This window comes from Corapipo altera, unplaced genomic scaffold, assembly GCF_003945725.1.
Source record: "Corapipo altera isolate COAL_440 unplaced genomic scaffold, ASM394572v1 55, whole genome shotgun sequence".
Lineage (NCBI taxonomy): Eukaryota > Metazoa > Chordata > Aves > Passeriformes > Pipridae > Corapipo > Corapipo altera.
Genome location: NW_020884882.1, coordinates 17,114,523 through 17,141,893, shown reverse-complemented (window position 1 = coordinate 17,141,893; position 27,371 = coordinate 17,114,523). Strand labels below are relative to the sequence as shown.

Here is a 27,371-nt window from a genome sequence, read left to right as displayed (position 1 = left end):
TTCTCCTCAGTGACACCATTCCCAGCTGTCAGATCTGTCACTCTCTAGAGCAGTGACAGTCAGTGCCTGGGTGCTGAGGGCAGCCAGGAATAGTGGTGACGTTCCAGGTGTGGGGAGGTTCATCAGCAGGTCACAAACAGCAACAGGGCAGGAGAAAGTGCTCAAGGGACTCCTTCTGTTTCCTGATCACTAATTTATCCAGTACAACTGGTGTGATGGCAACCTGGTGCTGAGTTGGACAGTCTGTTGCATCTGTTGTTTGATGTGTCGGATGGACACGGCCCTCTGGATTCTCCAGTGGGATAGCTGGATGGATTGTCCTTAGGAATCACTGGAAATCCCAAAGCTGGCCAAAACCATCACAAGCCAGGTGGGGCCATACAGGCACAGTTTCCCTGGTGCAGGCACATAACACAGTGCCTATGGTTAGAAATCTAACCAGCTGCCACTAAAATGCCAAGTGCTGCAGGAGGTAAAGCCAAAGCAGCCTCCCCCACGTGTGCACAGAGCTGACTGGGGAGACAAGGCCAGGTTTTCTGCTGGCTCCACTCAGCTAACGTAGGCAGGGTGGCTGGAGCCAGATCTCCAGCCTGGCTGTCTACCCCCAACCCCAAATGCCACCCAGGTGTCTCTGCTCCCAGTCTGCAGAGCACTGATAAGATCCATAAGCTGCTGCTCCAGAGGGGAATCAGGAGGTGACACCAGTGGCCAGAGGTCAGCAGTGATTAATGCCAAGAGAGCCCCAGGAGAGGAGAGCCAAAGCAACCTGCTTTACACAGCCCCAACAGCCTGGATCCACCTGGCTCCCCTCGGGGCCTTCAGAATGCAATTAATGACAAAAGTATTGCTTCACATTGTTAGAATAATGATGTTTATGCATATGCATGCAAATGCCCTGCTCAGAGCAGGGCTGGGCACATTCTGCAGGTGTATTTCTGTCTAAAGAGCACTCACTGTCCATCACTTCATAAGGCTTCCCCTTCTGAATTCCTCGTATTTTATCCAGGGCTCATTTTACCTTTAGGGCTTCCTTATTATTCTCCCTTTTAGACACGGCTGTTTACCCTCCTGTCAAGCAGCCCCTGAGCGCAGCCAGCCTGCAGAACTGCTGCAGGAGTGCCACAGCTCCCTGGGAGCCTTCCACACAGGGCATTGTCACCACTCGAGCAGGGCAGAGCTGGGGCCAACTCAGCTGTTACAAATATTCAATGTCCTGGGCTCTTTTAATGAGGATTCCTTTGAAGTTCCCACGAGGATTTAATAGGAAGGAAGAGTCTGACCTTGCCAGTTCCCCAGGGCACATGGGGATTTGAAGTAGGTTTTTCTTTAAAAAGTCTGTTTTAGCTTATAAAGCTTTCAAGTAGTAGCAGCTCTCGGGGTGTGTGTTTTTAACTCCTCACTTTTGTTACGATGCACTTTCTGTGAGAACAGGGAATGTATCCAGCAGAAAGAATAATAAAGGCAGTTCTTGGGTGAGATAATGGCATAATGATAGAATCGGTTCAGGTCAAAGTGGCAACAACATGACCCTCTTAAAGCCTAAGACAGCGTGGGAGGGTTGAGTTCATACAGTAAGTGTTTGCTTTGGCATCTTGCAAACATGTTGGATTGAGCCCAATCTGCTGGTGAACTTTTATATCCACAGGGATGAAGGAACTCTAAGCTCAGGCAACGCAGGGAAAGCAATTCTATTAAACACTTGCTTGCACTGCAGTACAAAGCCAGACAATTCTGACCTGGTTTCAAGCAGAGTGATACCCACTCATTCCAGTGAAACAGGCTTTCCCAGGGAATCCCAGGAAGGATCGGAGCTTATCACACCCCTCACCCTAAAGGCACAGAATGATGTAAAGGTCATTCTGCACAGTCCATGTGCACGTGGCAGCTCTTTGGAAAGAGGAAAGAAGAATGAAGGGACTGTTTGAAAGTCGGGCATGTTTTCATCTCATGTTCCAGATAAATAACGGACTCAAGCTTGTGCACAGAGCTCAGAGGCACAGGGGAACAAACACAGCTCTGTATGCTGGGAAGCTTTTCCTGATGGCATGGGATAACCAATATACTGCCCTGACTCTGCTCCTGGGGAGCAAACTTAAGCTGTCTACAAAGACAAGTAAGGGAAAATCCTACAGAATGTAGCACAAACCATACACTTGCTGTTTTTAGGACAGTCCAGTGGTGAACTCCCAGTTCAACTCCAGCTCTCCAGACAGGCATGGAATTGCAATCCACTGAAATCCCACTCCTGCTCCAGTCAAGGGCAAAGCACCTCCCAGTTTCAGCACAACCAGCATTGCTCACCCTAAAAATTTACAGTATACAGTATAAAGTAATGTGGACAGTTATTGGTTCCTTACAGCATTTGTACAGCATTGTCCCCCTTGGACACAGGGAGTGCTTCAGGTATCTCTGGTTTTCCACCACTCTGCTGGAAGCATCCACGTGCCCCCACAGCCCTCAGTGCTGGGATCCCAGGGGCAGGTTCCTTTCCTGGACAAAACACATCCCTGAGGAAAGTTACTGAAATCCAGGTGTCTCTGGCAGGAGACAGGACCATGGTAAGGGCAAAACTCAGTGAGGAAACTCAGTGAGGAAATCTGCTCCTCTGAAAAATATTACAAAGTTCTGCACCTGTATTACTTGTAAAACCAGGACTATGGGGTGTCCTGGGATATCCCCCAGCACTGGGCTGTGATCTGTATTCCCTGTTTTCACTGGCAGGAGGTGGCACTCACCATTTCTAACAGATTTCCCAGGGCCAGGGCCAGTTCTCTGTACACAAACAAAGCACATCATTTATCTCTCTGCCTCGGAGCTGCTCATGCCAATACCTCTGTCAGCCTCAATAAACTCCCTTTGTTAAGCTGGAGGGATGATCCGATGCCTGTGGTGACAGGCACTGCTCCAGCCTCCTGGGGCTGTGCTGAGGGATCAGCTCTGCCTGCCACCCCTGGGCTGTGCAGGTGTTATCAAGGTGGGCACCTGCAGAGATCAATCCAGAGTCCTTCCTCTGAACTCTCCTATCTGAGCCATTAAAATAAAATGTGACTTTGAGTCACAGAGTACAGCCAGACTGTTTATGGCCTGAAAAATCATCAGGGTTTTGCCAGACAGAGAATATGAGATTGAGATTTGGAGTCAGGAAATAAGATTGTAACAGAGGATTAGTTGTACCCTTCCAAATAAAAGCTAAAATCAACAAAGTAGGTACTGCTGAAGAACATCAATCTCGAGCATGTTTGGCTGCATCTTCCCCAGTCTCCTCCTTGTCTGTTTGCAGATAAAAACCTCTGTGTCAGGTGAAGCTTGAAAGTATCAGTGAGAGTGGGATCAGAGGATGAACAGCAAGAAGGCTTTATCAACACTTCCAGCAGTGAAAGATTGCAGAGAGGCTTCAGGAAGAGCTGTGTTTGTGCTCTGACATGTGGTCAGGCCCTGGGGGACAGAAATCCCGAGTGCAGCAGAACGTGAGGATGGAAGTGGTTCCCAGAGGACAAGCAGAGTCACTGTACAGCCCTCACCCCAATCCCATCCCCAGTGCCTCACCTGCACCAGCCTCACAGGTAGCTGGAGAAGTGCACAGGATCTTAGGAAATGAGTTTCCAAATCTGTATGAGATTATGGCAGGGAAGAAACAAACCCAACTCCTATTCCTTAATTGGAGCCAACGGTACAGAAAACCCACTAATCCAAACTACCTCTTTAATGTTTCTGTTTGAATGCTGTGGTCTGGAAAGATAACAAACAGAAGCAAATTATTTTCACCTGATTAAAACCAAGTAATTAACAGCACTTTGGTTATCTCACCTGGAAAGCCTGGCTCTGGGAGAGCTGTTAGAGCCATGTGTGAAAACAGTTTGCAGGAAGCATAATTAAAATTATGACCTGAGTGATGGGCTAAAACATCCCAAAGGAGTCCTGGAGTCGGAGCTGTAAGGAGACAATTCACCTCTGGCTCCTGTCTGTGTTCCAGAGTGTCCCCACTGCCTTGTCCCAGCCCCAGGGCACAGCTGGGAGCTCTGCAGCCACCCTTCCCCTCCTGGCATGGCCCTGACACTTCCCAGGACCTCTCTCCATCATTTATTTCTCCTGCCATCCTGTGTTGTGTTACCCCCTTCTCTCCAGCTACTGAGGACCAACACAACCCCCCTCACCAAATCCATTCCCAAACAGCACCTTTTGGTGGCCAGTCCCTATCCCAGCAACACCCCAGCTCTTCTCCATGCAAATCCCAAGTGTTGTGACCCAAGCAGATATCCAAGTAAATCATAGAATCATAAAATGGTTTGGCTTAGAATGGACCTTAAAGCCCATCCCATTCCACTCCCTGCCATGGGCAGGGACACCTTCCACTAGCCCAGGCTGCTCCGAGCCCCGTCCAACCTGGCCTTGGACACTTCCAGGGATGGGGCGGCCACATCTTCTCTGGGCAACCTGTGCCAGGGCCTCCCCACCCTCACAGCCAAGGATTCCTTCCCAATATCCCATCTAACCCTACTCTCTGCCAGTGTGAAGCCATTCCTCCCCTTTTCCTGCCACTCCAGGCCCTTGTCCAAAGTCTCTCTCCCTCTTTCTTGTAGCCCCTTCAGGTCCCAGAAGGCCACAATTAGGTCACCCTGAAGCCTTCTCTCCTCCAAGCTGAACAATCCCGATTCTCCCAGTCTTTCCATGGTTACACAGTAATCAGACAAGTCATAATTTTCTTACTCACACCCAGGAACTCCCCTCCCTTCCTGCCAGCTGGCCTGCTCCAACTCCTTGGCAGAGTCGCTAGTAACAAACATCCTAACAGGAAAATCAAGAATGTTCATGAGGTGCAAAGAGACTAAATTCCCTGGAAAATGTATTCCTGGTGTATGATTCTGTTACACAGTGTCTAACAAAATTACACTCCGACCAGCACTGTTTAACAGCCCAATTTTGCTGCAATCAACATTTAATTTTTTAGCAGAAAGTCTTGATTTCAAATACCCTGGAAATGTTTAACAGCTGATATTAATAAGAGCCCAGATTTAATGCAAGGCTCTTTATCCCAGGGACACGATAAGCATTGTGACAAATGCTGTAACCATGGCAACTGTATCTTTTTATTTCTTTTTCCACTGAACAGCAAGAACACACATCTCACTGGATGCAGTGCCAGACTCTGCTCCCAGGTAAGACCCAGAGCTCTGAGTCACAGAGGAGTAACTCAGCCAAACCCCAGAATGCCTTTCTTCCCTATCATGTGTCTTCATGGGCAGTTACATGTATTTAATCTAATTCCGTTCCCTTTTTGTTTTGCTCTATGGCAAAAAAAATACCCCCCTGCCTTTGTTCCTTGCCATCAGACAGAGTTGAAAACAAACAAGCTCACCCCAAAGTCAAAACACCTCTTTTCATGACCATAAGGATGCTCTCCACTAATGTGTCCAAACATTGCTGGGAGATGCTCACATTTCCTTCCCTGAAACCAGTAAAGAGAAACAAACACCCTGTGATGTTTTCCAGAGAATTTGGGTGTGAAAGCAGTGCCTGTGAGAGAGAAACACCGAGAAAACTCAATTTCTGATGTACCACTGCTTTGATTTGCTGCTGCTTCCTGGCCCCCAAAACCCAAACAAACCCAGGCCCCTGCTGCACAAATATATTCTCTGTTTGCTCTCCGTGTCAACAGGAAACAATCTCTGCCTCCTTTCCAGGGTGAATTCTGTCAGTGGCAGAGGAGTGCTGGGCTGTGCCTCAGCCCCTGAGCTCCCACTCCCCCAGTCCATCAGCGCCGTCATTCCCCAGCCCTGCCCCACAATCTCCCATGGCTTTGTTTGCCACGAGGTGACAAAATATATCAAAGTTTGGGTAGAATCCCCAAAGGCACACAAGGAGGCAGGAGCAGCCCTGTGCAGGCTGTGACACAAACACAACCCCTAGGCCAGAGGCTGGAGCCATCAAGGGATGTGCCAGTGGCAACAACGGAAAGAATTCCCATCCCAAAAGCTGCCAGATACAAGTCCTGCTCCCTGGTGCCTGAGCTGGGGAGGAAGGAAATAGGACCCCAAATCCTGCAATGTCCTAGGCTGGGGAAATCCCAGGGACTCCAGTGGAATCGAGGTGAGAATGTCAGGTTCCATTTCCCAATCCCACAACTCTTCCCTGCTCCCGACCCCGAGCAGGGTGTGGGTGTTCAGGAGAGCACAGCGGGGACTGGGAGGGAACAGCACCAGCTGAGCCCTGGCACGGTGACATTTGCCCTGCCTGGGAGAAAGGGAGTCATTAGAAATAGATGGAAGAGAAGAGAGCCAAAAGTCTTGTCTTTTTCCTGATACTACAATTTATAAATTTGACAGAGTCTCCCTGAGAGGATGTAAGGACTGATAAATTAATCAACGGGAGAACTCAGAGCTACTGAGATTTTGCCAGGTAAAAAAGCAAGAGAGGGACTGGTCCATGAGGTCTAACTATATCTGCTCACTCTTCCTCCAAATTTCCTGGAGAAAAAAGATCACATAAGAAGACAAACAAAAAATGGAATGAAATATGAATATTTATACACTAATTAATACTCATTTGTTCCTCACAGACATCTATCTACTACCCAGCTTTTAATATCCAGAGCACTTCTAACCATGAATTATGTGTTTTTATTCAGATATCAAATTCGAAGGTGATGGTTTAAGTGCCCTAAGAATTTTAATTTTTAAAAAAGGAAACAGTCTGACAGTTCCCTGCATATTTACAAGTCTTGTGTCATGTAAGTCATGAAAGGTGTGAGACAGTCTGCAAATAATTAATATGGGAGTGTGCAATTATGTGAATGTACAAAAGTGCACCATCCAAAGTAGTTTTTTTTAGATGTAGAAAGAAAGTACCGTGATCCCCAAATGTTCAGACAGGAGGGAATGTTCTATCCAAGGCCTGGAGCCCCTCTGCTCTGGAGCCAGGCTGGGAGAGCTGGGGGGGTTCACCTGGAGAAGAAAAGGCTCCAGGGAGAGCTGAGAGCCCCTGGCAGGGCCTAAAGGGGCTCCAGGAGAGCTGGAGAGGGACTGGGGACAAGGGATGGAGGGACAAGGCACAAGGAAAGGCTTCCCACTGCCAGAGGGCAGGGATAGGTGGGATGTTGGGAAGGAATTGTTCCCTGTGAGGGTGGGGAGGCCCTGGCCCAGGTTGCCCAGAGAAGCTGTGGCTGCCCCATCCCTGGGAGTGTTCAAGGCCAGGATGTGTCTCCAGGCAATACTTTTAAAATAAGCATATCACTGTTAGAAGAATTTATGATGTTTAGTTTTCCAGTCAGCCATTCCAGAATCAAAATAGACGCCGTGAAGAGCTGTCAAAGTCAATTTTGACTGCAAATTCTCATTTCTTAGCAGCCTCCACTGAACAGAAAATCCCTCAAGTGAGGTTAAACACGGAGCACTTTTTCGGGATGAAATGGGCCGGATTTAAAATAAAAATGATGCTTCAATCCAGCAAATAATTATTCTCCACCACACACCCAAGGGCCTGATGAGCTACAGAGCATCACACAATTCAGACTCACAGCCTTCAAAGAGCTGCCCTTCCCCAGGGATGCTACTGCTGTGGGGTGGGGGCTCCGTGGGCCCTGGGCTACCAGGGAAGAAGGACAGGCATGGAAAATCCTTGGCACTTGTGGGTACCTCTGTTTACCTCTTCCAGTGTAAGCCCAGGATCAGTTTGAAACCCTATCATGACTCATACCACAACAGCTTCATTCAGAGCAATCTCAGTAATTGCATTTATATTCTAGGGGAGATGTGACCAAGACACACGATGACTCCCCAGGTGTGGGGCTGCACATCCCTCACAGGCTGTCTGAGCACTTGGCAATCACCAGGGACACTCCTCTGCATGCTGATCCAGCCAAGAAGGACTTGGGAAACAACTGGAAAGCCTCTGGAAGCAGCACACTGTGCCCAGCCCTGGGATGAGAGGTCCTGGCCAGCCCAGCCTCCCTGGTTCCTGCTGTGACTGGAGCTGTGAACCAGCCCCAGTGGTGTCAGTGCCCAGCTGGGTCCGAGAGCAAACCCAGACCTCCCACACAGCTCCAGGGATTGGCCTTTCTAAAGGAATTCAGTGAGGATTGGAGATGCACTCACTGCCCAAAGCAGTGCAAAGGGCCAGCCTGGGGACAGCAAGAGGAGTTCCAGAGGAATGCAGAGGCCAAGGTCAGGACAAGTTCCTGCTGAGCTGCTCCTCCCTGCCCTCACCCCTGAGAGCCTCGTGCCCAGCACACAGCGAGGGGGGAACCTTGTGCTGCCTGGAGATCTGGGAAGGGAGGGAGAACAGAGCTGGGGAGCCCTGCACTGGGAGGCTCCAAAGCCCAAGGGACTGATCCAGGTCTTTCAGATATCACAAGTACTTCAGTCACTGGACTGCCTTTTCCTGCTGCCCTGGATCAGGAGAGGTGCAGCAGGCATTTCTGCAGCACCAGCTGTGGCTCTCCAGAGCATTGACTTTCCCTGCCTTGTTCAGTGATGGACAAGCCACCTTGACCCAGCTACCACACAGAGCTTTTCAAGCCTTGTATTTTCATCAGTCTCTCCAGCAGAGAAGTCCTGTTTGTCACTCCCAGGAAACAATTTCAGGCATTATAAACACAAGTTTAAACACAAACTCTGTGGATCACAAGCAGAAATTGATACAGTCATGTCAGGGCTCAGCTCTGTGTCCACACCTACCACAAATAAGTTACCAGCATAAACAAGTGTCAATTTACAACCGAGTTGATGTTTTCCTGCTATCCCTGCTTTGATTTTAATACAGTCTATTTTTTCCTGCTGGCTTTCGTTTTGTATTCCTGGAAGAACAAATCAAAGCAGCAAGCAGAGCTGCAGCAGCCAGAGCCGCCAGCCCAGCTGGAGTAGGAGTGCTCTGGGGAGGGATGGGGAACAGAGCCTGGTGCAGAGGAGCTCTGGCAGGACCAGTGCAAGCCCAAGCCATCCCTGACCATAGCATTTTCACAGCTTTTCTGAACCAAATTTTAAAATCTGCTCAAAGAGTCTGAATGGCCAATTTGCTTTTTCTAGGACTTGGATGACAACGTTACGTGTGTGCCTTTGCAGACAGCAATGCCTCATATTATTTCCACTATTACATGGAGAAAATTAATGTTAGAAATCCATGTGAGCTCCTAATTATTTTATTTTCAAATGCTTGTGCTTTTTTCTTTCAGTTTTTTGTTAAAAAGTGATCTCTCCACAGATTAAGGCATCTTCTATCTCTCTCCTTCTCATCTCCTTCCTTTAACAATTTCATCTTCACATAGCTGCCCTTTCCTCTTTCCCCTTTCATTTGCAATAATACTTTGAGTGGCCCCTTCTCCTCCTCGACTGCTTTGTTCCATCTCCCTCCAGCCCAGCCATCATCACCCTTCCTGACTCTGGCCCTTGGATGCTCCAGGTCATCCCGATGTTCATGAAGAGCTTCACACCTCAAATCAGCCTTTCTGCCTGAGCTGGGAGTTGACATAATGGCCCTGATTCAAATACAATAAAACCAATTTGAACACTCTGTAAGGACTAAATTGAAACTGGAGCTGGGGCAATTTACACCACCAGAGATATTAGTAATCTTTTTTCCTGTGACTCAGAGTCTCAATTCAAGCAAGGTTCCTACCTTTGCTGATATAAGTTCTCATCTATGAGGGATCAGTGAAACATTCTGAAGGCTGAATAGTCATTTCTTCAGGCCCTCAGTGCACAGCACCACAGTAATCAGATCAGCACCTTCCATACCTGGGCTAAGCCTGAAGGAGTGGGCAAAGCCCCAAAGAGAGGGACAAACCCCCTGAGTGCACACAGAATTGTGAGAAATAGCTATTAATGGTTGTTAGTAATTTCTCCCCAATATCAAAGGCTTTCTTGTTCCTCTAATTGCCCTAGAGCAGCAGGAATTCCTGGCTGATGCAGTCACAAGTACCAAGTGAGCTCACACATCACCATGATGTGTGCCACAACACTCGGGAAAAGCCAGTCCTCAAAAATTGTTCACTTATGGTTCCACAGCAGCAAGTGGTCAGTGGGCTCTCCCATGGGGAAAAGAAGGTTTTGCAAACTTTTTTGGAGCCATTTTTTATTTTAGAGTAAAGAGGGTTGCTCAGCTTACATGTTGGCAAACGTTATTTTTGTGCTACCAGGCAAACCTGTGGGTAGAGATGCTGGAAATGACTCAGAAAACACTTTGTTAGTTGTTAGATCTGGTGGCCAGAATTAACTTTTGATCGTTTGTTTGTTCCTTTTTTAAATGGTTATCGAATATCTGCATCTTCAAAGGCTTTATTGGGATCCACCCCCAGTGGTGGGAAGCAGGAGACTGCCAGGTGCTGGTGCTCAGGGATCCCAACACAGGCATTGGAATCACCCACGTTATGGGTCTCCCCTTTTCCAGGAAAACCTTCCCATGGCAGCTTCTGGTAATGGATTTGTGAACAATTTTTAAGTTAGATACTTGTTTTAACATAGCTGCATTAATGAACATTCCGCATATAATTATGTATATAATAATAAGAACCATCATCATCATCACTTGAGAATAAAATAATAAGAAGCTCGGTTTTCCTTACCTTTTTGGAAAGCAGGCAAAAGCTATACAGTAGGTGGAAGAGTGTACCAAGTAACAGACTTTTGAACACTCTTTCTTACTGGTGGTATGCAGTCTGAGGGAAAGTAAATACATTGGTCTGTAGGATCTGTGCACAGCAAACTCTTCACAGCTGCCCTGCCATGAGCCCGTGACACTAATCCGGCTGCAGAGCTCGGATTAGAGCAGTGCAAAGCTGAGAGCACCAGCACAGGAATGAGCTCTGGGTAGGCAACAAATGAACCAGTCACAGAGTCCAGGTACCTCTGAACATGGGAGCAGCTGCTCACACAACAGCAGCTCTGGTTGGTTATTTTTTTTTCCTTCCTCTCCCCTGAACCAATTCTGGGACATTTTGGCTTTAGTTTCAGTTCTCCCGGTCCCTCCTCACCAACACAGTCACTCACAGGCTCCTCAGCATCATCAACAACCAGATTAGTGTTTTCCTACGTGCCCTCAGTGCTGTTAAGGGTGAAGAGCAGTGAACACACAAACATGGCACGGGAGCATTTCAGTGTCTGTCCGAGACAGGAGATGCTCGTGATCCACAGGCACCATCCCCAGGTTAATGATGGGAACCCACAAGCTCAGTGTTCATTCTCGAGGATGGAGAAGAGTGATGATGGACACAGAGTGCCCTCAGTGCCCCTGGGATGGACACAGAGTGCCCTCACTGCTGCTGGCATGGAAGGGGCTGGCAGTGCTCGAGAAAGCGCCGTCAGAACACAGACCATGCAAACAGTGCCTGGTGTGTTTGGGGACGATGCTGTGACTGCACCTCCCCACCAAAAACTCAATCAGCTGCCAACTAAGTTCTACTTAATGCTGAAAGAGGGGAAATTTAGGTTAGAATTCTTCCCTGTGAGGGCGGTGAGGCCCTGGCACAGGTTGCTCAGAGAAGCTGTGGCTGCCCCATCCCTGGAAGTGTCCAAGGCCAGGTTGGACAGGGCTTGGAGCAACCTGGGATGGGGTTAGGGTTAGGGAAGGTGTCCCTGCTTTGATGTCCCTTCCACCCCAAGCCATTTTGCAGCTCTGTGAAGGCAGACCCTGCCTGCCCAGCCCGTGGCAGGCACAGCTCCTCACTGCCAAGGCCCCGGGTGCTGATTGCCATCGCTCTGTTGGGCGAAGCCATGAATTAAAACAAGCTGCTTGGGAAAAGGAGTAATTACATGTAAATCTCAATATAAGTTAAGTATGGGTTGGAGGTTCAAATGTTTCTCTCCCAGTCTGACACTCTGCTCCTGCAGCACAAACAGGAGCAGACACAGCCCAGCAGAGCATTCACTGTCTGCTCCAGCTCACACTTGAGAAGTGCCCTCTCAAACAGGGGGAAATCCAGCCAAAGACACAAGAGAGCAGGATGAACTCATTATGTGGACAAAGCTGCTGGGCACCAAATTCTGCTCGTCCAAACCTGCAGCAAACATGCATCAGGGGGGCAAAGCTATGGAAGGAGTGGAAGCATGAACGTGCCAGATGGCAAACGGGAATGATTAAGAGACATTTCCTAGATTGAAAAGCTTGGCCTTAATATATCCCATCCAGCAGGAAAGCCCTCCCACAGCATGGCTGGGGAGCTCAGCTTGTGAAACTTCTGATTCCCCACAGATCCTAAGAAAATCTGGAACACGGAGAGTCCCTATTCCACAGTAAGTGGGCTGTGAGGTCACTGCACTTGGAGTGATTCTCCTCCCACATTAACCAGTCTCTTCTTTTATACTCACACTAAACCCCCAGTGTGTGAGTCCAGCTCTCCCAAGTGCTCTGCATGTTTGTTTCCGAGCCTGAATTCCTGCAGATGCCCCCAGAGTTGTGTGCAGAGGCTGCACATGACACTCAGCATCACTGCTGAGGACCAGCTGCTCCTGGGAAGCCACTCAGGACATTTACAGGCCTTCCAGCTTTACAAGCACATCTTCAGTTCATTATCTCAGAATGGTTTGGGTTGGAAGGGACCTCAAAGATCATCCAGTTCCAACCCATCTTCCACGAGCCCAGGCTGCTCCAAGCCCCATCCAACCTGGCCTTGGACACTTCCAGGGATGGGGCAGCCACAGCTTCTCTATTCTTTTCAAATCTGCTAAATCATGGAGATTTTTTCAAGGCTCTTTTTCTGTAAAACCATCCACATCTGCTTTTGGTTTGACTCTGGCACGTGAGTAGGACAGGCCATAAATCTGGGCTCAGTCACCAAATTGCCCCATGTCTGGAGGTACATGAATCCCATGCTGGTGGCTCCGTGCTAGTTGGTTCTTGGGAGATGTGAAAGATTTGTGTCTTTCCAATAGAAATGGCAACTCCAGTCTCCAGCACCTGAGCAAGCAACAGCAGCACTGGGAAACGGAATAGAAAATCAAACTGGAAAACCCAACTGTACTTTTACACCTGTGAACAGCCCTGGCAGCGAGGCCAGGCCAGCCCCAGGTTTGCTCTGCGCAGTGTTGAGGAGTCTCTGGCTCAGCCTTTAACCCCCTTCCACTGATTTCCCTTCCTCCTGCCCCCGGGAGCTCCAGAGGAGCCTGGCAGGGAACCAACAAACAGAACCTCCCACCCTGGGGCTGCTCCCAGGGCAGGTCCCAGCCAGGAGAGGCCGTCGTTGGCCACTGCTGGAGGGCAAAGCAATTGTACAGAGGGACACTGCAAAGACATCCTCTGGTGTTCTTTTGAAAGAAGATACTTGGGATTTTAAAAAAAGTAGGTAAATGCTCCTTGTGTTGATGCATCTGGGGCAATTTTTTATCCATATTTCCTATTTTCCAATTGGTAAAACTCTGAAAGTTTCCTTATTCACTGCATAAATTTTTTTTTCAAAGTTAAATTGCTATAAAAACATCAAAACCATCTTTATGAATGGACACCCTAATCAGGGCATCAGTCAGTAACCTACTGAACACTATAGGAAACCCCCAGTGAGTGCAGTAGTTACACTGGGACCCAAATATTTTAAGTACAGTAGTTTATTTCATTTGATTTTCTAATAATAGTTTTTATGAACACACATACCCAGGAAATGAACTAGGAGTGGTAGGTGCAGCTGATAAATGAACAGATGGAACTCTAGATAAATAATTAAAAGGTTTAAAAGAAAATGTATTTTCCAAACCATAAAAAAAAGTAAAAGCCCAGTACTAAGGAAAAACACAGGAATTAATATATTGAACATTTCCTGGCTGACAGGGTTAACAAATGAATTTATATTCTAGTCTATAGCCCTAGATGAAAAATGTTGTATTTTAGCAGAAACATGGGAGTTAAGTGGGCAATATTTCTTTTCAACAAACATAACTCCTTCCCAGGGAAAACTCTGGTTGTTCTTTGGTGGGAAGGGGAAATACTGTCAGAAGTCTGAGACCAACAATAAGATGCAGCACAAAAGAATGAGACCAGGAGGGGACACCCAGGGGGGGACATCCCCAGGCTGGGGTTCCCACAGGGCTCTGCCTCCACGCTGAATTGCAGCATCACAACTGGGGTAGTTTTCCTGTGGTTCAAGTTTTAAAAGGAAATTTTTATGTTTTGAGTTTTCTGGGGGAGAAACTAATTGCAACTCATTTGACCAAAACAGCGACTGATGAAGTGCAGCAGCAACACACATTGCCCTGCCCTGTCCCAGCTGACCCGCAAATTCTCTTCTCCTTCCTTCCCTTCCTTGGCAGAGGACTCTGACTGTCACTGGGTAACACTCCAATGCAGGAATTCCACTGATTTCCTCCTGAACTGAGGGCTCTGCTCAATTGGAAGAGGCCAAATATGGTCCTTAATTTATGAGAACCATTTCCTCCCTGTCTCAGGTCGGAGTCTCAGAGAGTTCAGCTTCCAAAGCCAACTTTAGTGTTCCCAGTTAGAATATCCTTTGTACACCTGCATGATGAGACTTTAGAGAAAGGCACTCCCAGGGTGAGTAGCAGGAGGCAAAGTGCTGTGTCAATGGTTTGCTGCCTGTTCCCACTCTGCTCTGGCAGCAGAGCTGCTCCAGGCAGATCTTCCAGCAGCAGCTGGGAGACGAGAAGTGGCAGCGGCTCCGGCAGCCGACGGATGAGCAGATCCCGGGCAGGGAGAGGGCATTTCTCCACATCCAGATCTGTTTTGCACAAAAACTGCAGACGTGCCCAAACCTTCCCAATATGCTGCAGAGCCGTGCAGCTGTCTCCTTCCTCAGCCCCTTCCAGATTCAAATGCAAATCAAATTTGATGGCCTCAGTCTGTAATTTCGTGCTGCGCAATCCCCTGCTATGCACATTAGGGAAACTGGAAGCGTCTTTTCCATCTATTTTCCTTTTAAATCGCAGGCAAGATTTGCATTAGGGCCGGATAAAATCCCTAAATGGGAATCTTCAAGGACTGTGACAGTTTTGCAAAGAAACTTTGCACGAAAGCAGATGATAACTCAGGTAAGCAGAGCTATCAATGAGTTTGGTCCTTGTCCCTCCATCTGCCCTGGAACCTGTCCCTGCCAGGGCGAGTTGGGCACAGGCTGAGGGGTTTGGTACCCAAGGGTGCTGCTGATCTCACTCACAGAGGAGGGAAAGGAGGAGGAGGAGGAGCTGCTCACAGCTACCAAACACGCTGCGAGGAGCCGCTGCCAACCGGCACAGCTCAAAAATGCGGGGAGGAAATAAAGAATCAAAAGAAACATGAGACTTCCAAAACCTGCGATGGAGGCGGCCGAGGAGCATGAAGGCCCTGCCCGCGGGTGCCAGCCCGTGCCCCCTGCCCCATGCAGCCCCGGGGGGCCGTACTCACTGTTGGGGTCGACGCTCTCGCACAGCTCCGTCTTGGCCTCGCCGTTGGGGCGGTCGCTGGGCTTGTGGGACAGCCGGGAGGACATGGTGGCCGCCGTCACCACCGCCTTGAAGCTGCGCTTGCGCTTCTGCACGTTGAGCTCGGGGTGGAAGATGATGATGTAAACCTTGGGCATGTAGAGCATCCCCAGCGCCACCGACGCGCTGAGGTTCATGGATATGGTGAGTGTGGTGGTTTGTATGTAGAGCTGGGGGACACAACAAGGAGACACTGTTACACACCGGGGCACTGCGGGGGGAACAGCAGCTCAGACATTAAATAACCCCTGACGAGCAGTTTGGAAGGAGTTTGCAACCCAAGGGGTGTGAGCTGAGAGCTCTGCACTGCAACCACCACAGGGTCCAGCACGAATCACCTGGCTGAGCCATCAACAGCCTCTTTGAGGCTCAGTCCTACAGACTTCACTGTCCTTACCAACACACTTCCCACAGTATGGTACAGTGCAGCTTCTGTCTCTTTGTTTGGATTGAAATAATTCCGATATAAATCAAAACTTACGCCAACTGTAAGTTACAAAAGGGGAACTATAACAACATAGCTAGTAAAACTTTCTTGCTTTTAAAAAAAATTGAGGAAAGCGGGATTTTTTCAGTTTTCCTGTACTTTAATTCTCTGCAGTTCATTGAAACAACTTTGCAGAGAGTACACAGTGGTTTCTGTGCTCGTGACATTAAGTTATGCTCTTTATTAAGAAAAAATAGCATATTTTTAAGTCAGACAGTGGGTACATCCTGAGCACCTCACCAGCCACAGGCTCCCTGACATGGTTTTTCATGGGCTACTCCAGTGGGGAACTGGCCTTACTGGGAGGTGACTCACCCTGAGGAGGGTTTGACCCAATATTTTCACCTCAGTCCCGGGCTGCTGCAAAAGCTGGAGCAGCAGAGCCTCAGGAAAGGGTTTCTCCAGGGTGATAATTTTTCTTTCTTGCTGCTGTGAAGGGGTCGAAGGTGAAACGATTATTTAATCAAAGGGGTCTTTTGCAGCACCCCCCAGCCAAGTTCCCACCTTGGAAATGCTGATGGGAGATAAAAGGAAAGGGAGAAAGGAGCATTTGTAGAACAAGGCAGGCTGAGTGACACACAATGCTGCTCATGACAAATGGGAGCTGTGCAAAGATAAGGGAACTAATAGATATGCTTATTATGCAGAGCCTCAGTTTTATGTGTTTTATCTCTGCTTTGTGGTTTTACCAGTCAGACATAAAAATGCAGTTTACGTGAAACTATTTCATTTCTTATTTCACTTCTTCTGATAAACTCTGGAAAGCGCTTTAGATGAATGCAAATGGGTGACTTCAAGTACAAAGGATCAGATTCAACCCACAATGGGACTCTAATAACTCATGCGTGCCTTTTACAGCTGGCTGGTGAGCCTGGCAGCTCCCAGACCTGAGATTAAATTAAGAAATTAAGATGCAGATTTAGTGGGAGATGCTCCAGTTTGACATGAATGAGAACTGGGATTGAGCTGATCCAGCCTGGAGGAGAGAAGGCTTTGGGGTGACCTAATGGGACCTTCCAGTGCCTGAAGGGAGCTCAGGGGAAAGGAGAGAGACTGTTAAAAGGGTCTGGAGTGCCAGGACAAGGGGGAATGGCTTCCCACTGCCAGAGGGCATTTTGGGATATTGGGAAGGAATTGTTCCCTATGAGGGTGGGGAGGCCCTGGCACAGGTTTCCCAGAGAAACTGTGGAGCCCTGGGAGTACCCAAGGCCAGGTTGGACATGGCTTGGAGCAACCTGAGCTAGTGGGAGGTGTCCCTGCCCATGGCAGGGGGTGGCACTGGATGGGCTTTAAGGCCCTTCCAACCCAAACCATTCCAGGATTCTAAATGCTACCCCTGAGAAATGAAGGCTTTCTAAAAACAATGAGATGTTGGTCTGTGCAAGTCCCCTCCCATGGAGGGTTTGAAGCCACATTTCCCATGACAGAAGGACAAAGTCATTCTGGAGGATCACCCTCACTCACATCTCCTTCTCTCTCAAGAAGATTCTGAATTTTGACAGATTTTGACTTCCCACACTGTTACAAATGCATGGACTTTGAAGCAGGCACTGGAGAAAACCCAACCCTGAGGACATCATTCACATGCAAAAGCACCCAGATTTTATCACTTCTTTTACATAAGTGATTTCCATTTGAATTTTAGATTTCTGTGTTTTCCAGATTCTTGCTTTATTCATGCAAATGACAAAAATTACCTTCAAAACCTTGAGAGAAAATTAGACTGGTCTGGAACACACACATCTAATAACCAGCAATTTTTATAGGACAAATTATATCAATGGATGATTTTGCATGAATGTGATTTCTCTGGGAAGAAAAGCACTGCAGGATCAGGCCTCCGACTCTTTGCAAACCCAGTGGAAAGATTTCCAGCTGCTGGGCCATGAGAACTGAACTTAGAGTTTATATAATAACTGAACTGATGGCTGCAAATTTAGAAAAGTCCCTTTAGGAGTCAGAAATCCTTTTTTGTACACTAAAGCTTTGCCTTCAGTCTAATCAGGAGCAACTGCTCCTTTTCTCCAATTCAGCTTTCTAATTATGCACTGAATTGTGTTATTTTGCAATATGGAAATAAAGTGGTAACTTGAGATATTTTTGGACTTGTGTTATTACAAGCCAATTTATCTCACTTTTATATGGGAATTAAAACAAATGTTCTTACAGATGAAGTAGACAGTTTATAAATCTCCCAGAAGGCTCTTTCAGGTCATCTGAAGATTCCATCTCATTCTCTACATTATGTTGTGTAAATATAAGAACGAGAAACACTTTTTAATAAAAATGAAAATTAGCTTCCACTGCGTTATGTGCTTGTAAAAACATGGGAAGTAAAAAGTCCTGAATATCAATGTGCTCTCAGCCACCCTGGTGCCTGATGCCACTGCACAGGCTGTGTGGGGAGGGCAGGTCCTGCAGCACCACCCTGCTTTGGGCAGCACCCCACCCTCACTGACACAACCCCCAAACCAAACTCTGCTCCCGCTTCCTCGGACAGCTGGATTTGTGGAAGTTTCAGACACAGCCGTGTCCTTGCACAAGGATTGCACACTCTGTTGTCTGGGAAATGCAGAATGTCACAGGTGTGGCAGTTCTGCCAGCTCTCTGTCCTGCCCTGGCTCAGCAATCAGGGGTGGGAACAAGATGATCCTTAAGGTCCCTTCCAACCCAACCTGTTCCATCATTCTATGATGTGATTTTACATTTATCACGACACCTTTACAGACCTTTGCCTTCCTGTGCTCCAGAGTGCCCTTGGCACAGTGTGGAACAACCCCTGTGCCCTCTGGAGTTCCAACCCACCTCACCTCAGGACCAACACCAAGTTCCTGTGAACAGCATTTCTGAACAGAAGGACAAACTCAGGGTTACCTTGATGGTTCAGCTGTGAAACATCCGTGCTCATGTCCAGCACTGCATGTCTGTGTGCCCAGGGAAGTGTCACCAGACCAGGGACAAACAACATCACCAGCCCAGGGACAATGTCACCAGCCCAGGGACAGTGCCAGTGTCACCAGCCCAGGGAGAACAATACCAGTCCAGGGACAATGCCAGTGTCACCAGCCCAGGGACAGTGCCAGTGTCACCAGCCCAGGGAGAACAATACCAGCCCAGGGACAGTGTCACACCTCGAGCAGGGCAGGCAGTGGCTGTGAGCAGCTCTGTCCCTCCCGTTCCTGGCAGCAGGAGGCTCAGAACACCAAGGAAATTGGGGTCCTGTTCGGAGCCATTCCCCTTGCAGAGCCCGTGCACAGGCAGCCAGCACACAGCAAACAGCTCCAGAAGGACTAATTTCCAATTCCCTCTGCCTGTTCTTCTGATGTCACCCTGTCAAAGCCAACGTGCATTTTCATGTCCTAAGAGCACCCAACAGATAGAGTCTCTCAGCTGGCAGTTCACAGGCAAACTGTGGAGTAAAGATGAAGTAAACTGAGGTATTTTACATATATTGAGTATTTGAGCTCAATATTTTATACAACTCGTTCCCTTATAATAGAAGCCTCCTTATGCAAGAAATTTCCATACATCAGAAAAAAATATTTATGGCTTATATCTGTAATTTGTATAATAATTCAAAATAGCAAATGTTAAAGCACTTGTTCTGAGGGTTATGATGCAGATACAGAAGAAGGAGGAATTTTGTCTCTCTTGCCTGCAAGAGAAACTCAACAGCTTATCTAGAAGGAAATTAAATTAGCCAGATAACTGGACAGAGCAGCAATGGAAAAGCAAGTTGCTGCTTTCAAAGCAGCTAAAAAGAAATGGAAGCAGTATCAGAGACAGTCCCACAAGTCAGACAGTTTATACAGCCAATATTCTGCAGAGAATCCTCAGCCTTGGAAAAAGAGCTGCCTTTGCTTTCTGCAGCAGGTACAGAGACAACAAAGATGCCCAGGAACTGCTTGGAGTCACTTGGGAGCTGCTCAGCCAAGAAATGAGCAGTGCTGGCCCTGGCTCAGGTCACCAAAGGATTGAAGGTGTTTGGAGCAGGTGCCTCCCTGGAACTGACTCCTGAATTCCACTGTCCTTGAAGCAGAAATCTGGCACAGAAGGATGTGCAGGAAAACAGTCTGGCAAGGACAGGGACGTTTGAACTGAGGTCTGTGCATCCCCACCACTGACACAGGGAGAAGTTCTGCCTCCTGTAGTTCACCTGCACTTGTTCTGTGCTCCTGCACCCCCAGCACTGCCCCGAGCCTGCTGGCCCTGGCTGGGGGGAACAGTCGTGGGTCCTGCTGCAGATCCACGTGGGGGGGGCAGCCAGAGGGGGTGGCAGCCAGAGGGGGTGGCAAGGCTGTGAACCCTGTGCAGGTCACAGTGAGGACAAGCCCTCCCTGCCCTGGCCCTGGGAACAGAGGTGGTGGCAATGGAGAGACAGAAAACAGCTGCAGGAACCTCTCCTTACTTTTTGTCCATGCTAATTCCATGTCCGTGGATGATGACCTCCAGAATTTGAAATGGATGAAGTTTTCCCACAGGATCCCAGCCAAGGCTGTTACCCAGTGCAGTTCTGCCCACAACACGGGTGTCCTGAGATCCACCAAAGCACTTCTTGTGGGTCACTAAAGGGTCTTCAGGTGAGAAGAAATGTCAGTCACAGCGGGGCTTGGCTGTATTTCAGGCACAGACAGGAGGGAATAGCTCCAGAAATCCCATTATCAATCCTCAGAACTGCCTAATATCTCTTGCTTGGCATTCCTGTTTGTTATAATAGCTCTAAAATAAGTTACACATCACCAGAAGAGACAAACACAAAGTGCAACAGAAGTAATGTACATCCCCAACTTCTATTATTAAAATAATGGCTTTTCCCTCTCTCACAGGCTGAGCACTTGCTTTTTCTGAGCTAGAAATAATTCTTCATCTGTCACTTTTCCCAAAAAAACCAAAAAATCAGGAAAAATGAGAAAGCCTTCATTGCAGAACTCCCCTTGCTGCTGCACTGCTAAATTGACTGACACACAATCTTGGCATTTGAGGGTGTTCACAGCCAGACTTCGGCTGCTGTTGTAAATCATATTTCTCCACACTTATTGCATTTTATTCATTTTATACATGACCAGAGATTAGAGTTCAAATGAAATAGATTTTGCTATCCTTCTTACATTCCAAACGGCCCCACTCTAGAAACCTTTAATTTTACTCACTTCAACTATTGAATAATTCAATGTAAAAGGAGAAAAAAAAAACCAACAACCCTGTGACACTCAGTTTGAGATGGTGAGGAAAATAAAGCAGGACCCCAGGGCCGTGTCCCTGCAGCCTGGTGAGCCCTGACAGCACAGGGACCATCCACAGCACAGGGACCATCCAGCAGACACACGACTGCCACTGGAGCCGCTGGAGCCAACCCTTGCCCTGAAACGTGGTTTGAGAAGGTGTGATCATGAACTGACCCTTTTCCAGCAATATAAGATCATGGAATCACAGAATGGTTGGAGTTGGAAGGGACCTTAAAGCTCATCCAGTTCCACCCTCCACTGTCCCGGGTTGCTCAGGGATAGTGGTGATGCTCTGCAATCACCCAGATCTGCCACCACCATCCTCCAGCCTTAGTTTCAAGAGAAAAGTTGTGGAAGAGTTGAAAGCATTCCATCAGACCAACCATGAGCATCCAGGGGGAAGCCAGCACAGCAGGAACCCTCACAATGGACTTCCCAGAAATATCCTGAGGATCAAACCTTGCCCAGCCAGCCCTCCCACACACACACTGCTTCCTCCCCAAACAGCCACCCAGGGAACATGAGGCAAAGCTCTCTCACAATTTCTTTTGCATTATTAAAGCATTCTAAATAGAAAAGAAACCCGGGCCACACCATTTCAAGACAATTCCATTTACATTAGATGGAGGAACAGGGAAAGGTACTGACTATAGAAAGAAAAACAAAGTGCAAGTTAATGTGTGTATAAGTAAACACACAGATGGGCAAGTAAATGGGGAACTAAAAATATTATGGCCCTCATAAATGGCCATGCATAATAAATGAGGTTTAAAGAATCTGGCACACAGAGAAGCCTCTCAGCTTTCTGGAACTTTACTTTGCAGTCATTCAGGATACACAGAGCTAATAAATAGTACAAAAACCCCCCAAGAATAAAGAGGTATTTTCTAAAACAGAACTTTAGATGCCGATTGTGTTGAGGTGAACCTCTCTGATCACCAGGTAAAGGACTTAAATGCTCCTAGAAGAAGTCTCCATCAGATCAAAAGAGGTGCTGGGATTTAGTACTCAAAACAGGAAAACCTGGAGTAATGTTTGGGTTTCTCACACTGGAGGTACTTTTCTCTGGAGTAGAAAAACCCGGTTTGGAGAAGAGTGAGCAGTGCCAGGACAAGGGGAGATGGCTTCAAGTGGAAAGAGAGCAGGGCTAGAAACCAAGCACATGTGGCACTGCACAGTATGGTTTAGTGGACATGGGTATTTGTTCAAATGATGATCTTGGAGGTCTTTTCCATCCTTGATGATTCTCTATTCCAACCCCATTGCCATCACTTCTCAGGATAAACTTGAGATAAACATTTCTCTTCCCTCCTTTGCATGGAGCCTTTTGGAAGGCAAGGTATGAATCATCTCCAGATGCAAAGAATCTTCCTCTGAGGAAAAGCAGGATGGAAACCCACCAGCAGGAGCTTCTACAACTCCCTTTGGCTCCTAGGTTGGCTCTTCACACACAGAGCACTCCTGTCAGGGTGAGCAGAGGAGGGGACACAGTGTGTGTTGTGCAGGGGGCTCCTCTGCACAGGTCAGGTCAGGTCCCAACCAGCCACGGGCTCAGCAGTGAGAGCAGCTCCTGGGTCTGCACGAGGTTGTCATGGCAATGGAACTGCGAGTGCAGGCCAGGGGAGCTGCAGCTTTGCCTTGACAGCCAAAATTATCCATAGCCTGGAAACAGGAGGCACCAGTGCCCTGATGGTTCTCTCCCCACTCAACACTGTTTAACCAGGCTGGGGCTGCAAATCCCTTGGCTTTCACTGCCCAGGAAATCACTCAGCTGCACGTCAGGACAGACCCAGCCCCTTCAGATAAGGTGGTCAGGTCTTGCAATGAATTCATAATCCAGAATAAATATGAGTATTTCCATAGCTCTCTCATCACATGCAGTAACCCAGTAAGCCAATGCTGAGGGGGGAAAAAAGAAGGCAAAAAAAAAAGCCAAGCCCCAAACCAGCCTTGTGTGAGGGGCCAATCTGAGCCAGTGCTGCAGGGCAGCCCCAGGAGGGGGGATCTCCTGATCTGCCTGGAGCTCAGAGGGAGCTGGGAAGGCTCATGTGCACACTCAGTGCCTGTCCCACTCCATGTAGTCCAGGCTTTCCTGAACTGTCAATCTGGAGTCCTGACAAAGCCAAAAAGCTGCTATTTCAGCCCATGCCATGCTCCTAATGAAGAGCAGGGATCTCTGCAGAAGGTTCATCACTTTTCTGTCCTTTCACTCCAATTTTTGTCCCCCCCCAATCCAGCCACATGAACGTTTTGTTTCTGTCCAGCCCCTTTAGCCCAGCTAGGAGGCTTTCTCTGAGATAAAATGGTACTAATTGTGGTCACCTCCCTTCCTCCCTGGCTGTGGCCCTGCTCTGAACCCCACAAAAGGCAATGGGAACATTCCAATGTCAGTGAAGTTTCACCCAGGCCTGTATTGAGAATATATTCCATATATTTGCATACCAAGTATGATCTAATTCTTCTTGGAGACCTTCAGGGGAACTCAAAGTGCAAGCTGGTGTCAGGGAGAAGGGGGGAAGGAAAAGGCTAATCCTACACTTATTACTTCTCTTTAGAGCACTTTAGAGTAGAACACTGGTAATAAAAAGCACTGGCAAATGTGTATGTACATATGAAGCAAGCCAGCTTTTCACTGACTTTTGAAATGATAATGTAATTATTATTTAAACCAGAGCATTTACATATTGCTTTGGCTACTTCAAAACAAACCACAGGGCTGGTCAGGAGCATGTGGGACCATGCAGGACTGCATTCCAGTACCAAGGGCAATTGGCATTTGCAGCCAATCAGTCACTTGAACTGGGTTATTTATTCATTTATTTATTTATTACCATGCCCAGAGGATCTGTGGCTGCCCCACCCCTGAGAGTGTCCAAGGCCAGGCTGGATGGGGCTTGGAGCAACCTGGGACAGTGGAAGGTGTCCCTGCCCATGGCAGGGGTGGCACTGGATGGGCTTTAATGCTCTTCCAACCCAACCATTCTAGGAAAATTATTTAATTTTCTAAGGAATGAAGGTGAACAGATAGTGGGGTAGAGCTGCCTAAAGAAATGGAAGATTCATGGATAAAGTATCAAAGCCTTCATCCCTCACCAGCCAACATTATGATTTAAACCCTGGCACAAGAAGGAAAATAATTCCTTGTAATACAAAATAAAAGTTAGGCCCCCAACCAACCAACCAAAGGGATTTCAGACGTGGGGTGTGGGCACCAGACCTTGCTTTACCCCACACATGGTTTCAAATGTTCCCACAAGAAGGATGACCCCAAACAGTTTCCCCCCAGATGCACCCCCGAAGCTCTGCCGGCAAACCGCAGCATCCTCCTGTCTGAAAATGCCCTTCCCGAGGCTCAGCCACAGCCCTGCGACCACGGCCGGGTTCGTGCCCGTCCCTCCCAGCACAGCCCCTCCTCTCGCCCATCGCGGGGGCTCCCGGCATCCAGCGCTGCCCTGGTCCAAAGGGTCCCTGTCCCCTCCCGCCGCCCCTCGGCATCCTCCATCCCGCGGGAACGCGCCCTGGCCGGGAGGGGCACGGCAGGAACCCAGGAAGCTCCGGGATTATTTCGGCGCAGTCATTCCCGCGGTACAGGGGGGCACTAGGAGGTGTTAATTTTCTCTATTATTCCTTCAGAGCTGCGCAAGTTTGCATTTAATTAACTCGGTGACTCGAGCCAGCCAATTCTTGTTGCTACTAATGTATCACAATTAGAACAAACCGTTGCCATGGTAACTGCACAATCCATCATAATTCCTACACCGCCCGCCTGGCGTTTGTGCAGTCCTGGGGTTCTGTGGCACGCAGATGGGCGGTTATTGTTATGCTAAACTGGGAATGGGTAATCCCACAATACAAGATGATTTAGGTGCTCATTTAAGTGAGATTTAATTACAAAAAGTCTATAATTTTAGGAACTGCCAAATTCCAGTCATTCCACGATCCCCCATATCGTTGGGAGGTGCCCCTGTGCATCAACGCTAATTCACAGCGTCACAAAGAGCTTCCTCTCTTAATTAACGAACATTGCCTTTTTTATCGTAAGAATAACTCAAATCTCCATCTCAAATTAGATGCTGCAATAACAATTTACAGCAATATCCAAACCATTTTCCAGCGTGGTTTCATGAGGTCATGCCATGTCCTGCATTATCCCACCACAGCTCTCAATTCCTCGTTACCAGCTCCAAGTTAACTCTGGAATTAGCTCCTACATGTCACACCGCAGAGGCAACACTGAACTCACTCGGAATTATTTAGAGCTCCTTAGCAGCAGTTTCACTTGGGGTACTCAAGCTGAAAGGAACCTGGAGTATTACAGGGCGAGAAAAAACGGGGTTTTAAGCCAAAATCACCTCAAATATTTGACTCATCCACAGTCTGACAAAAGCTAATGGCCCACAGACCCTATTCTGCATCTGTAACTTATTAAATACGTTTTAACAGGATGAAGAAGCAAACCCTGTTTGTTGCTGCCCCCTGAGCTGCACATCAGCTGCACATCACCTCAGCCTGAACCAGGCTGTATTTACTGACTGCTGTGCCCTGGCACACGGGAGGAATAGACGGGGAGCATTTGTACCTCCTTGCTCTCTGCATGAGGAAGCCACAAGGAAGCTTGTAAATACAAAGGTGAATTTGTGACAAACTGTACCTTCTGTCAGCGACGAGCCCGGGGCCTCAGGGGAGAGAGAGCATCCAAAGGAGGAGTTTTCCCGAGTGTGTGATTGCAATCCGGCCGAGCCAGCCCTGCTCCCACAGGGAAGTTGACTCTAATAAATGTTCTCTCGGGCATTACCTGCCGAGCCCAGGGGCAGCGCCGGGCTCTGCACGACCCCTGTGATCCGCAGCCACCACCTCGGCTTTGTGGTCGGTTCTTCCCAAGAAGTCCTTGCTCGGGTCCAAGTCAGAATAAATCCAGAACCAGCGCTCGGCACACGCAGCAATCACCGACAGGGAGATTTAGAGGCCCTGACCTTTCTTTCTTATCTTCAGTCATTATCAGATTTCATCTTCCAGTCAATAAAATCCTCTACAATGACATTGATTTTGAAGTTCTGGAGAATCAAATCACTTGACTTCCTTGGTCCTCCAATTAAAGCACCAGCATAAATCTTAACTACTTCCTAATACCAGTTTTCACAAGACTTTCTCCGGCTGTAATCGCGTTTAAGCACCTTGGTTAAACTAATTGATTTCCATTCCCTCTAGTTACCCTCACCTAACACAGTCAGTGCTGAGCCTTCCTGAGCATCCACTCTCCAGTTTACCGGTGAATTACTGTGGTAGTTCAGTTATTAGCAGGATCTGTTCCACCACTAAAAAGAGCTATCTTGCCTTCAAATTATATTTAATTATCTCCGTTAAACATTACAGGCTGCTCTGATGCTGGCAGTGTAAATCAGAGGGAACAAGAGGACGATGATAGCACACTGTTCATCACGGGTTTTGTCCTCCTACTCTCTCTGCGCTCCCTAAAGTGTCTCGAGAGGCAAGGCCAAGGCAGATCTTGTGAGCACTCGAGGTATTCACTTCACAATACACACATGACTTTTTGCTGGTGAAACCATGAGACTCAGGGGCATGGGCAGGGTTAAACCTCAGCTTTCCCTGCTCTGGCAGAGGCAGTTAAGGGCTGAATGGATGTTGTTTAATGGGCAATTAGCAGCGTAAGAAAAGCTGTTATTGCTGAGTGAGCAACCCCTCCTTTGTAAATACGAGTTTCACCTCATTCCTCCCCGCTGGGTTTTGTCAGCACAGATACTTCAGCCGTTCAAAGGCCAAATGCCAACACAGATTGAATAATCTCCTGGAGGAGCCCTGACATCATTAGCTGAGAAGCGCTAAACCTGGGAAACCATTTCAGAAAGGCGTGACAATTACTGAGGTCTTTGCTGCCCGTGGGCTGATCCGTCAGGGGACCTGACTGGGAAATATCTGCCAGGGAAGGGAGCTTGTCCTGTGAAATGTGTTGTGGGTACAGTCCAGGTGCTGCCCACCCCCCTCCCACTGCACTGCTCACTTCGGGAAAGGAAACGCGCGGATCTGCAGCTCCTTCTGCTGCCACAGGGCAGAGCCGGGCACCGACAGCACAGGCAGAGTTTAACACGGAAACCATGTCAGAGCACGAGCTTGCAGAAGGAAAAGCCTTGGTTTTCTTTCACACTCCGCTGGTGCCAGCCCGCGGGGGTGGCTCTGCCGCAGCCATGGGCAGAGGGGACGGGCTCCTGCCCCCCAAACCCTCCCGGTGTCACAGACGGGTCAGTGCCC

At 48.2% G+C, this 27,371-nt stretch overlaps 1 protein-coding gene and 1 long non-coding RNA gene across 7 annotated transcripts in view; one reads left to right on the top strand and one right to left on the bottom strand.

Annotated features, from left to right (window-relative positions):
- Positions 1 to 27,371, bottom strand: part of GRM7 (glutamate metabotropic receptor 7) — a 139,938-nt gene that overhangs the window by 5,876 nt on the left and 106,691 nt on the right. Inside the window, exons 8-10 of one of the 6 annotated variants that reach the window (XM_027640725.1) lie at positions 15,316 to 15,562; positions 10,556 to 10,648; positions 2,450 to 3,729 (exon numbers count right to left, since the gene is read on the bottom strand). In XM_027640725.1, the coding sequence (XP_027496526.1) occupies positions 10,578 to 10,648; positions 15,316 to 15,562 (318 nt within the window). In that variant the 3' untranslated portion in view covers positions 2,450 to 3,729; positions 10,556 to 10,577. Of the gene's footprint in view, positions 1 to 2,449; positions 3,730 to 4,585; positions 6,465 to 9,163; positions 9,470 to 10,555; positions 10,649 to 15,315; positions 15,563 to 27,371 lie in introns of those variants that run through there. The other 5 variants (XM_027640726.1, XM_027640728.1, XM_027640731.1 and 2 more) reach the window with 5 other exon arrangements.
- Positions 24,655 to 26,144, top strand: LOC113945948. Its single transcript, XR_003527226.1, has 2 exons — positions 24,655 to 24,969; positions 25,265 to 26,144. It is a non-coding gene; the product is annotated as an uncharacterized LOC113945948 (long non-coding RNA).